This window comes from Miniopterus schreibersii (assembly GCF_964146895.1).
Source record: "Miniopterus schreibersii genome assembly, chromosome: 2".
Classification (NCBI taxonomy): Eukaryota; Metazoa; Chordata; class Mammalia; order Chiroptera; family Miniopteridae; genus Miniopterus; species Miniopterus schreibersii.
In genome coordinates this window covers 70,161,746-70,175,347 of record NC_138102.1, presented here as the reverse complement: position 1 = coordinate 70,175,347, position 13,602 = coordinate 70,161,746, and the positions used below count along the sequence as shown (strand labels likewise).

Below are 13,602 nucleotides of genomic sequence, written 5' to 3'. Positions count from 1 at the left end.
CCATTGATAACATTGATGAACAACACTTAGTTTTGTCTGTTTTTTAATAAAGTATGTTCATATATATTCATATTTTTTGTTTGGGGAAATGCAGTGAAAGTTGTTTTGATAAATCTAAATTTGTTTTTTGTTTGGGGAAATGCAGTGAAAGTTGTTTTGATAAATCTAAATTTGTTTCTCCCATATGGATAAGGGAATTCATCAGGTTAGAGGTTTCTTTTCATTGCTGGCTGTGATCCATTAGTTTTGTATAACAGAATGACCACTGCTATGCATATATCTGTTGTGTAGCTAGTAACATTTTTGCAGTGTATTTTGAATTCTTGATGCCTTAGGGAAGGCTATACTACTCTCCGGGAAGAGTAGTATAGTCTTCCCGGTTTTAGTCGTCAGGGAAGCTATTAGTCCTCAAAGAAGAAATAGAGCCTAGGAAAACAGATCTTAGATCTTTAAGAGAAGGAATTGCTTCTTCCTTTCAGTGCTTCATTTTCTTAGGCTTAGACTTAAAGATAGCTGATGACTAGATACAGACAGGTTCCTTCCTTCCTGGAAAATAGAACTGGAATGGAATGGGTCCAGAAATCAAACACATCTTGAAAACCAGATTCATTTTTCGCATATTTCTTCTCCCTTACCTTATCTCCCAGCTTTGTTTAACTTTTCCATCCTTGTTTGAGCAATGTCTTGAGAAGGCAAAGAACTTGTAGTCTGGAGTGGGAGAGGGAAGAGTACTGCACTTTGGAGCCATTACAGGGGGAAAGAGAGAAATGGGAATAGAGCACTTTATAAACTGTACATATCAGTCATAGGTAGCTCTGCAGATGCTATTAAGGAATATTATTGTTAATATTTATTGTTAATATTTGAAAATATAATAGCATTGTGTTAGTTCCTTATCTTTTAGATACCTATACTAAAATATTTAGAGATAAAATATGGTGTCTCGGATTCCTTCAAAGTAAACCTTGATGTCTGTGAGTGACAAATAGGTGAAAGAGATTGAAAATGTGTTGATAATGGTCGGTGCTGAAATGGATATGTGAGAATTCATTATACTATTTTCCATAATTTTGATTTTGTTTTAAATTTTTAATAATAAAAATATTGAACAATTTTTATGGATTTGAGGCTTTTGTTAATGACTGCAGCTGTTATGTGTAACACTTGATTTCAAATTCTCATGTTTATCAAAACTTTTTTCTCATTGATTTATTTCATATCAAGTTTGAAATAAATTTGAACCTATAAAATAAATGTGTAACGATAAAATACCACTTTTATCTGTTCATATGTTGGAGTTCTATTTAAGGTTTTATTTGAAAAAAGATTGTGCAATTAAAAATTTTTGTAAATAATTTGACTATGAGCTCTTATCTATGTGGTGATTCTTTTTCCATTACCAGTCTTTGAAGATCTAAAAGTGAAATTATTAAAGGGCATGGTAGAAATTATATTTCCACAAACTGAATGACTTTATTAGTAAATCTTTATATTTTTAAAAACTATATGTACTTTTTTTTGGTTTATTTTCTTTCCTGTTTCATGTGAGACCCGCCAATTTATTTTGCATTTCCCAACCTAAGTGCTGAAGCTGAATGAAATAAACACAGTTTTACAAATTAGACCATTGATTATTAAACCTGTTTAGCTTCCCTCACATTTTTAAATTTTCAGCTGGTAGCGTGATTTCTATATAAAACCGTGGAATGATTTCTACTGTATATGAACTTTAAAAAGTAGGGGTCAGGACAGCAGGGGTCAGGATAGTATGCTACCTTTTATTTAAGATAGGTAGAAGAATATAAGTGTGTATATTCACTTATATTTAAGAACTAGAAAGATAAACCAAAAAGTAATAAAATTGTTCCTTACAGGGAGAAGAAGGGGACCGGTATGAAAGCTAGAATTCTCTAAATGTACTTTGTTTTGTAGTTTTTACTTTGGAACCATGTAAATGTTTAACAATTATAAAACAAAAGTAAATCCAAAAATCAAGAAAATTAGCAATCTCTAAAATTGAAGCACACTGAAACAAATGGACCTACTTAATGTTATTAAGTTGCTGATATAATCATACAGAGAAGAACCACTTAAAGTGGTGTTTAAGGGTTTACATTTCCCGGTGGGATATAGCCTAGAAAGCAAAAACAAAACTGCAAAGGAGCCCTGGCTGGTTTGGCGTCATCTCCTGCACCAAAAAGGTTGCTGATTTCCATTCCCTGTCAGGGCACATGCCTGAGTTTCGGGCTCCATCCCCAGTAGGGGGTGTGCAGAAGGCAGCCTATCAATGTTTCACTTGCACATCGATGTTTCTCTCTCTCCCTGTCCCTTCCTCTGTCTCTAAAAGTCAATTAAAATATTTTTTTAAAATGTGATAGTTAAATTGTTTTCAGTAATTGTTAGTAATAATATGGTTATTATTACTTTTTATTTTAAATAAAATTTTTAATTGATTTCAGAGAGAGGAAGGGAGAGGGAGAGAGAGAGAAACATCAATGATGAGAGACAATCATTGATTGGCTTCCCCCTGCATGTCCTCTAACTGGGGTTTGAGCCTGCAAACCAGGCATGTGCCCTGACCGGGAATCAAGCTGTGACCTCCTGGTTGTTGGGTGGACACTCAACCATTGAGTTTATTGTAATTTTATAACTGTGTGTGTGTGAGAGGGATATTGGGGTAACATTAAATAAGTAATGAAGTTAATGTCACATGAAGCCAAGATTTATAGATTAAAATGTTAACTTGTTATACAAATGTTAAATTGCAAAAGTTGAATATTAAATAATTCTGTAAATAAATTATATGTAAATAAATCATGCAATTCTAAAAATGAATTCTATAATGCTAAATTTGAGTTGAAAATACTAATGTGAACTTGTGATGTATTTTCTTAAAAAAACTTTCTAGCCAAACATGGGACAAACTTGAACATCAATGAGGACAGTAACTACAATGGATTGAAGCATATCTAATATGTGCAAATCCATGATCTCATAATGGTACTTATCCCCCAAAATGGTCACCAATAGGTGATGCTGTTAACTATTTTGAAAATTGATAAATTAAGTTTAAGAATCAAACATTTATTTTTTCTTCCTTATATGAACTATATCATTGAGTAACTGGATTATTAGATGAGAAGTTTCTCTTTATAGTAGTATTCCAGCTAATAAATAAAAAAGGAATGATAATAAAATGTTTTCATTTTGTAATCTCCAATGAATTGATAGGTGAAGATATTGAACATCAACAGCTGATAATATCACAAAAAGAGCACACCCAGCATTTGAGCCTTTTAATGGAAGAACACATTGTCACAGATGAAAAACAGCCTTCCCCACCAAAATTTAACCAGAATTTGATGGAGCCTCTAGAACTGACTGCCAGTTTAGAGGAAATATAGTAAAACATGTTAAACTACACAATGGAAGTACAATTAGCAAAATCCAGACTGTGGGAAATTCTACAGCACAAGCTGCTTAATTTCTTAAATGTAAAAAAAAAGAGGTAGAGAGTGATATAGAAATGAAAAGAAACTTGAGAACCTATTAATCAATTGCAATGTGAAGACCTTATTTGGATCCTGATTCAAACAAAAATCTGTCAACTTCCCCACCCAACTAATTGGATATATGAATGCTAATTGACATTAAGGGAATATTGATTTTTTAAAAATGTGTGATAATGGTATTATATTTGTTTCCAAAGTATATCCATTGTCTTTCAGAGACACATTGTGAAATATTTACTACTGAAATATTAGGATGTTTAGAATTCATATCAAAATAATATGAACATGCGGGAGTACATAGAGATATAGACAAGACAAGGTTGGCCATGAGTTAATAATTGTTGAAGCTGGGTGATGGATACATATAGGAGTTCATTATATTATTCTGTTTACGTTTGACTATGCTTAAAATTCTCCAAAATTATTTTTAGGAAATCAACCCATTCTTTAATTTTGGCCCCTGAAAAGGCTTAGAAGTAATGAACCATCCAACAGTAATGAACACTCCTAGTATACAAATTATGGTCTTTAAATGCATTTTCCACTAAAGATACCAGAGTACCTGGGAGAAACTACTGATTCTGAGTTTGGGGCAGGAAATGTACAAGAATAGCCTGTAATATCTTAACATCTCAGAAAGCACAGAAGCTATTAAAAATTACTCAGGTCATGTATAAAAGACCCAGGAACCAGCTTTAGTTCCCATTGGTCAAAGATGGGGACATTTAGAGGATCATTAAGAATTACAACCGCAAAGGATTAAAGAATATCAAATATGTTAAAATCTAGGTATTCACAGTGATACTAAAAAAGTAACTCAGTGGTAACTTTTTGAAGATGCTAGGAGCCCATTTATTATTCTAAATTAAGCATTTAACTTGCCTTTATTATATGAATCATGGCTCGGAGTAGCCAGTTGATGAAGACAAGTTCTTTATAGAGAAGTCTAGTTAATAAATTCTGGAAGAATGATAGGATTAGAATCCCTAATGAAACCATGGGTCTAGGCAACTGTCATTAATAACTGCTAAAGCCATTAGGTGAAAGGCTAGTGGAGAATTGTATAATGGATAGATCAGACTGACAGCTCTTTAATCTGATTCCCAATCTTAGAAGTACTGAAAGAATACAGGAGGCACATAGGATAACACAACATGGCCTTTGAAGTATTCTTGCCAAAAAAATGGAATGTGAATCTAATCAAGCTTTAGATATAGCTACTAATTTACAGGAAATACATCAGGGGGTTGGGGTGTGGTGTGGCAGGTGGCAGGCAGCACAGATGTAATCAGCAGATGTGGGGAATTATGGACACATGATCCTGTTTCTTCTCTGAGAAGTAGCAAAAAGAAAAAGAAAAAAGGAGGCAGTACATGTTAGCAAATGTTAATGCACAAACTTCCTTTGGATCCTGATTTAAACAAACCAACTTTAAAAAAACCCTGAGACATTATTAAAGCTGGGCCCTTGATATGTGCAGTTTATTATATGATCTCTTCTTTTGTATATGTTTGAAATTTTTCATTCTAAAAAGTTTGACAGTTAAGTGATTTGAAATTTTCTTGTTGTTTGTTCTTAATCAATAGGCAACTAACTTGTTACACATACTAATTTTATCATTTTTATCTACCCAGCAGAGTTTTAAATACTTTATAAAACTTATTTATGTAAATGAATATCTAGAGTTATGTAAATGTTTAGAAGATAATAAAATTGTTGAGTTATCTATCCTTTATTTGCCTGATTTTTTAAAAATTTAATTTTAGTAGGATTTTTTTCTCAGTTCGTAAAATTTCAAAGCCTTTAATATGCTTTTTAAATCTGCCTTAAATTTACAAGATTTAAATAAAAGGCTTAGGTTTTTACTAGGAAGTGTTACAGTGCCCTGCTTTAATCTTTTGGCTATGATTTTTGAGGTATTTATCTTTTCCAATTTTAACTATTATCGAGAAAATGGACTTTTAAGAATTTGTTTTAATAGAATATATAATTAAAATTTAATTGATTTATTTTTCATTATAATTAGGACTATGAATAGTCTCTGTCCATCAGTAGTCTCCTAATGAACTTTTGTGCATCTTTACATGAAAATGAAAAGGACATAAACTTTTAGGAATAAAATCTAGTCAGAAAACTATTCAAGTCCGGCCGGGCGTGGCTCAGTGGTTGAGCGTCGACCTGGGATCCAGGCGATCGGGGTTCGATTCCCGGTCAGGGCACATGCCCGGGTTGCAGGCTCCATCAATGACTCTCTCATCATTGATGTTTCTGTCTCTCTCTCTCCCTCTCCTTTCCTCTCTCTGAAATCAATAAAGATATATTAAAAAAAAAAAAAAAAATCTATTCAAGTTCTCTAGGGTGCTTTTTGTAGTAACTCAGAAATGTGACTACTTGCCTTAAGAGGAAAATTTGAAAGCTTTTGAAAGAGGAAGACTCCATGAAGGGTTAAATTGCTGTTTAAAAAATCCAGGCTAGATTAAAACCCTTGCCTCTTTTTGTATTGGCTGTCGTCTTGTTCTTTGACCTCTATGTGACCTATAGATATTTGGGTTCAAAGATAAAAGCTGAGGGAATGAAGCCCCAAAGTTTAGAATTCTGCAGATACATTTTTCATATCTTGAAGAAGGAGCTTCTCTTCTGGCTTGTCAGGTTGTAGGGACTCACTCCCAGCATTAGCCTTTTTTTTTTTTTTTACTGGAGAAAACATTCTTGGTTAGGAGTTTCTTCCTAACTGAGAGGAACTGAACAGCTCTGTATGAGATTTATCCTGACTCTCTGATCCTCCAGCAGGTAATCCCTTCTGTCATGGGATTCATCCCTTGGGAAGGCAGTCAGCCAAATTAATTGATGTAGAAAAGCAAGTTAACTAATCTGCTGTTGTGATATAATCTTTAGCAATTATATATTTTGTTTTATAATGGTATAGACTAGTTATCTCATTTTATTTTATTTTTTTTTATCCTCACCCAAGGATATGATCATTGATTCTTAAAGAGGGAGGGAGGGGAGAGAGAGAGAGAGAGAAACATTGATTGGTTGTCTCTCATAGGCACCCTGACCAGGGATTGAACCCACAACCTACATACGTGCCCTGACCAGAATCAAACCTGCAACCTCCTGGTGTATGGGACTGTGCTCCAGCCAACTGAGCCACCTGGCCAGGGCTCATTTTCTTTAAATGAATAATACTTATTCTCATGCCCTTTCTTCTACTATTATTCTTGTTTTAATTTCTCTCTTTTCCTCTCAAAGTGTTTATATCCTAGCTATGGTAAACTGGATTAGCCTAAGCCCGTCTCTTTAGGAAGCCTTCTTAACTTACAGCCATACAGGGCGCCTGTACGTGAGTCTGTTCTATAACATAAAATTAATCACTGTTATTTCCTTAGACGGTATCTGAGTATCAGTTAGCAATAGATAAGGAAAAGGTTGTTTCTTATAAACTATTGTATCTTCCCATTTCCCACCACAGTTGTTTAAGAATGATAGGTATTCAATATTATTGCCAGTTGACGCCCTAGCCAGTTTGGCTCAGTGGTTAAGAGAGTCATCCATGCACCAAAGAGCTACGGTTTTGATCCCCAGTAGGGGTGTGTACAGGAGGCAACCAGTTAGTGTTTCTCACATCGATGTTTTCTCTCACTCTCTTCTTCTCTCCCTGTCTCCCCTTCCCTCCCTCCCTCCCTCCCTCCCTCCCTCCCTCCCTCCCTCCCTCCCTCCCTCCCTCCCTCCCTCCCTCCCTCCCTCCCTCCCATTCTCTCTAAAAATCAGTGGAAAGAATATCCTCAGATCAGAATTAACAAAAAAATAATTTAAAAAAAGGCCCTGGCTGTTGTTGCTTCAGTGGTTAGAGCATCAGCCAAAGGGTCGAGGGTTCCATTCCCAGTCAAGGGCATATACCTGGGTTGCACGTTCAATCCCTGGCCCTGTTGGGGCATGTGCAGAAGGCAACCAATCGATGATATGTCACAGATCGATCGTTCCCTCTCTCCCCCCTCCCCCCTCTCTCCACCTCCCTCCCCCTCTCCTTCCACCTTCTCTTAAAAAAAAGTTTGTTTTTTTTTTTGAGAAATGATTAGTGGTTTCTCCAGAATATGAGCTCTCTTTTGTATTTTGTGTTTTTTGGGTTTTTTTAAAATATGTTTTTATTGATTTTTTTTAGAGAGAGAGGAAGTGGGGGGGAGAGAGAGAGAAGATCAGTGTAAGAGAGAAACATCAATAGGCTGCCTCCCGCATGCCTGCTGCTGGAGATTAAGCCTGAAGCCCAGGCATGTGCCTTGACCTGGAATCTAACCAGCCACCCTTTGGTGAGCAGGGTGAAGCTCAGCCAAATGAGCCACACCAGCAGCCAGAGATCTTTTTTTTTTTTTTTCATCCTCACCTGAGGATACGTTTTTGTTGATTTTAGAGACAGAGGAATGGGGGGGGAGAACATCAATGTGAGAGGGAACTTTGATTGATTCCTCCCCCGACCCAACCCCTGACCAGGGATCAAACCCACAACATAAATATGTGCCCTGACCTCAAATCAAACCTGCAACCATTTTGGTGTACCGGATGACACCCCAATCAACTGAACCACCTGGCTAGGGCTTGTTTTCTTTTCAAATAAAAGCCTCACTCACATCTTACAGATTTTTAAAAGAAATAGACAAGTATTTAATAATCATATATAGTGTAGATTTTATATGTTGATACAAAGTAAGTATATAAAGCCAAGTATTTAAGTGGATGTATCTTGGCTCAAGACATCAGAATCTATGCATTTTAGGGCAACAGATAGCTTGTACTAATTCTGTTTTTTCTCTAAATGTATTATAGTTGAAGCTTCCTGTCATAATGGGGATGAAACAATCGAAACTATCGAGGCTGCTGAGGCACTCCTCAATATGGATTCTCCTGGCCCTATGCTGGATGAAAAACGAATAAGTGAGTGGTTATTTTATTTATTGTGGGGGAAGGGTGGGGGGCAAGGAAAGTGACTTTATTTGGAAAGCAAACAAGCCAAGAAGATGGCAGCCTAGGGTCCTAAAGAACAGTTCTTGATAACGTACTGAATTTGGCTTCCTTTCTTTCAAGGGGAGGGGGAAACAGAGGGGTTTGAGGTCAGGGGTGACTAATGACCGCAGACATCAGGTTTTAAATTCATGTTTTCCTTGGGGCTTTTCTCACAAGAAAGTAGTTAAATTCAAAATTAATTAATACTAAACCAATTTAAGATGTTTACTGAATATTCTCTGTGCACACCACTACATTAGACAATAGTGTTATACAAATGAACACATATTGCCTCTTTCCTCAGCCTTACAGTTCAATTTTGAATACAGTTATTTATGTAAATAACTATAAAAACCAAAAGTAAAAGCCATGAGAGGGATAACAATATTTTCTGAAAAGAGAAAGAACTCTAGCTGACAACATCAGAGGCAGGCTTTAGGGACGGAGTGTTTTTACCTGGGCTATAAAGGACAAATAAGCTTTTAATGGGTAGAGGAGACAGGAAAGAGTATTCAAAGTAGGAGTGGATTGAGCCAAAGACACGGACCTTTAAGAAACAATCAAATGTTGTAGATAAAAATGTTTTGGTATAGCTGAAGTGGAGATGAAATCGGAAAGGTAGGTTTGATCTAGACTGTGGAAAGCTTCGGGTAGCATGCTATGTCAACTTTATTTTTGTTTTTCAGGTGTAAAGTTTTTATGGAGAAGAATCATAAGGTTAGATCAGACTTGGGTTTCGGAGCATAAGTTTAGCAGCACTGTGAAGAGTGGAGACAGACTGGTGATAGGAAGTCAAGTAAGGGAGACGTTGACATGGTGCAGTCAGGCCTGGACTGGCTGGCATAGGATATCTGGTTTAGGACAGAGGAAATAAAAAGCAGGGACTAGATTTCAAGATTTTATTTCTATTTTATTCTTTATAGAAGCAGGAAATTATTTTATAAAATTATTTTGATTTATAATACAAAGTTGATCATTAGTTGATTTTGTTTCCATTAGATAATAATATTTTTAGTTCATCTGAAGATGACATTGTTGTTGCCCCAATCACCCATGTATCCGTCACATTAGATGGGATTCCTGAAGTGATGGAAACTCAGCAGGTTCAAGAGACATATGCACACTCACCGGGAGCCTCCTCACCAGAACAACCTAAGAGAAAGAAAGGTAGGTGGCTAATTTGTTTACAGGAAACAATCAAGTCTTGATCTGGAATCTAAATATAATTTTTATATAAGGATACTTCTAACCGAATAAAACTTACATAAGAAATTGAGGGTACAAAACATAAATTAAGAGATATTTCTTCATATTAGATTTCTTTTGTAAGAAATTAGATTATTTTATGCATCTAAAATATATGGTCTATCTTACAGAAAAGGTATAGTCCACCTTTTCAAAGCCTCAATCTTTTATCTAAACCCTTTTGTCTACACTTAGAAAGAGCTTGGGGATAGGGGCAGGTCACCTTACTCCAACGGGACATAGTTTGAAAACCACCAGCATAGATTCCAATATAAGATTCCAGTGGGAAAAATACGAGTTGGACATAAACAGGTAAGTAATTGAAGAGGAAAGTGTTAGAATGTTTTAAAGGGAATTTTAACTTTTCACAAATTTGGACCATTCCTACATTTTAAAGTCTAATTCTCTTTCCATTTTATTGCATTCTGATTCTACTCCAGCATGTTTAATATTTTTATTTTAATATCTTGGTTAATGGCATCGCTACTAGGCACCAAGTAATCTAACTTCATGTAAAAGAAGGAAAAATTCCAAGAGCCAAAAATGAAGAGGAAAATGAAAACAGTACGAATGAGCTGACACTTCAGCAGCTCTGAAGGGCTGAGAAGGACATGTCAGTCTTGATATTTAGGCGGATTGGGTTTTATTTCCCGTGTAGAGGCAGATGCTTAAGTCTGGTCCAGTGCTAGATGGGGCCTGGGACAGAGACCTCAGCATGTAATTGAGGTCCTTGAAAGGCTAATCCCTCAGGAGAATAACAGTTTGTACATTGGCACAGATAACCAAGGAAGCTTTATTTCTCAACTGTGGCTCTGAGTGGAGAAATTCTTCCTTTGAAAATTCATAATCCTAGGCTTGCCTTAACCTAGGTTTGCAATTAGATTTTAAACTGTCACTGTCTTTAGGAGTTCCCAGCCAAGTAATTTACATAAAAGTGACCCCAGGCTAGCAGTAACTTTGGGACACCAGGCAGAAGCTCTTGTAAAATTGTTCTGGCAAATCATGCATTTAAACCAGGCTACATGGGATTTCCTCAAATAAAACCATGTCGAGCCCTGGTCAGTGTGGCTCAATGGTAGATCATCAGCCCTCACACTGCAGAGTTGTGGGTTCGGTTCCCAGTCAAGGGCACGTACCTGGGTTGCAGTGTCATTCCCTGGCCCAGTCATGGTGTGTTCAGAAGGCAAGCAATCGATGTGTCTCTCTCATATCAATGTTTCTCTCTCCCTCTCCCCTTCTACCCCTCCCTTCCACTCTCTCTAAAAAAAAAAAAAAAAAAAAATGGAAAAAAGATATCCTCTGTGGGGATTAACAACAACAAGAAAAAAATTTAAAAATAAAAAACCCTGTTGAAGGTGAATTCACATTTCAGTATAAAAATGTGTGAGGAAGACAATTCTTGAGTGAGAAGCAGCTGACATAGAAAACCCTAGGATTAGTTCTGTAAGAACTTCAGATAATAGAATTATCAAATAGATACTTTCAATGAATGTGTTTGCAGTTATTAAAGCAAAAGAATAAAAAAAGTGTCAAAGAATAAGACTATTAAAAAATACTGGGAAAGAACTTCTTCTAGGTAAGATGGAATAAGAGAACCTGACTTGGCAATGATTTTTTGGATATGACAAAAAGCTCAAGCAACAATTAGGCAAAAATTAATACATGGAACTACATTAAACTAAAAATATTCTGCACATCAAAAGAAACAGTCAACAACATGAAAAAGCAATCTATGGAATGGAAGAAAATATTTGCAAATCATATATCTGATAAGAGGCTAATAGCCAAAATATATAAGGAACTCATGCTATTCAACAGCAAAATAAAATCTGATTTAAAAAATGGGTAGAGAGCCTGAATAAATAGACATTTTTCTAAGGAAGACATACAGGTACATGAAAAGATGCTTGGCATCACTAACCATCAGGAAAATGTAAATCAAAACTGCAACGTGGTATCACCTCACACCTGTTAGAATGGCTGTCATCAGAAGGAGAACAGCTAAGTTGGATGATGTGGAGAGAAAGGAGCCCTCACTCACTGCTGAGGGGAATGTAAACTGGCACAGCCACTATAGAAAACAGTATGGAAGTTCCTCAAAAAATTAAGAGTAGACCTACCATATGACCTCCCTCTTCTGCATATCTACCCAAAAATGTGAAAACATTTATCCATAAAGATATATGCACCCCTGTGTTCATTACAGCACTATTCACAATGGCCAAGACATGGAAAAAACCTAAGTGTCCTTTGATGGATGATTCAATAAAGGAGAAATGGTACATATATACATGGAGTACTACTTAGCCATAAAAAATGATGACGTATTGCCATTTGTGAGAACGCAGATGGATCTTGAGAGTATCATGCTAAGTGAAATATCAGATGGAACAGGACAAGAACCATATGATTTTCACTCTTACGTGGGGTATAAAATAGAAAGCGACAAATGAACCAAACAACACAAGCAAACGAATTCATAGACACAGGCAACACTACAGTGGTTACCAGACGGGGAGGGGGTGTGGAAGGATCAAAAGGGCAAAGGGTGGCAAATATGTGGTAACAGAAAGAGACGAGACTGGGCGGTGAGCACACAATGCAATACACAGAAGATGTATTATAGAATTGTGTAACTGAAACTTACTGTTATTAACCAGTGTTACCCCAAGAAATTTAATTTAAAAATTAAAAAACAACGACGAATGCTTGGTGACCTGTGAATTGGCAGGGTGGGCAAAGGTAGTGATGGTTTCACAGGTGTCCACAATGTACTTTCGGGGGTGAAGACCATGCTCATTATCTTAAATGTAGTGATGGTTTCACAGGTGTATACATATGTCAAAACTTATGAAGTTATCAACTTTAAACATATGCAGTTCATTGTATATCAACAAAACTGTTTTTAAAAAGTAGAAGGTGAACTTCCTACTTATTGGTGAAAGGCTGATATGGTCCTGCCGGGAAGTCCAGTTGGTTAGAGTGTCCTCTTGATGCACCAAGGTTGCAGGTTCTCTCTCCAGGCAGAACATATACAAGAAGCCACCAGTGAATGCATAAAGAAGTGGGGCGGCAAGTTGGTTTCTCCCTCTCCCTCCCTCTCCCTCTCTCTCTCTCTCCCCTTTTCCTCCCTCCCTCCCTCTCTCTCATACCCCCTTCCTCTTTCCCTAACAAATCAATGCAAAAAAATTCAGTACCAAGCTAGGCTGTAATTCACATGAAGCTGTGCATGTTGCCCCCGAATAGTAAGGAAAAGGCTGGAGGGGTGGGCCTTGGGTAGGCTGTGTGTCTGTCATGACTAAGCTAGTGGTGGAATACAGTGGAATGAAGAAGATGGCATCTATCAGAAAGACACAGGTACATAGAAAGCACAGAGGGAGTGATAGGAGGGACAGGAGCTAACTGAATTCTTGGCTGCTAATACTTGTTTTCACTAACAGTCAACCAGAAGTATCTGCCTCAAGAGTGGGTCCTCTGAGGTAGCTGCAGCGATGGGAGCTGAGACACCTGGCTGACCAGGCTCCACATTTATACACTTGGTAGTCCTGAGAGGGGCCTGAAGAGTGACATTTTTTACGCTCTTCTCTCTGACTCATGTTCGCCCTTGAGAGAACCAGCCTCAAGAATGTTAGGGTCAGAGGTACTAACTAAAGTATCCAATTATGCTTAATCTTTTATTTTTCATGTACTGAATGGCAGTCTGTTCAGACAGCATGATCATTTCTACCTAAATCACAGGCAACATTGCCAACAAATTGTGATTCTAGATAAGTGGCAAGAAAGAATTACAACAAGGCTTTAGAGTAGTTGGTTGATCCAGACTAAGGCTGCACAAAATACAGTTTAA

General features: G+C 36.8%; 1 protein-coding gene across 5 annotated transcripts in view; it reads left to right on the top strand.

Annotated features, from left to right (window-relative positions):
- The window catches only part of ELF1 (E74 like ETS transcription factor 1), a 115,647-nt gene that overhangs the window by 88,980 nt on the left and 13,065 nt on the right, over window positions 1-13,602 (top strand). For 3 of the 5 annotated variants that reach the window (XM_081127929.1, XM_081127931.1, XM_081127930.1), the window contains exons 4-5: window positions 8,334-8,441; window positions 9,510-9,677. In XM_081127929.1, the coding sequence (XP_080984055.1) occupies window positions 8,334-8,441; window positions 9,510-9,677 (276 nt within the window). The remainder of the gene's footprint in view (window positions 1-8,333; window positions 8,442-9,509; window positions 9,678-13,602) is intronic. The other 2 variants (XM_081127932.1, XM_081127933.1) reach the window with 1 other exon arrangement.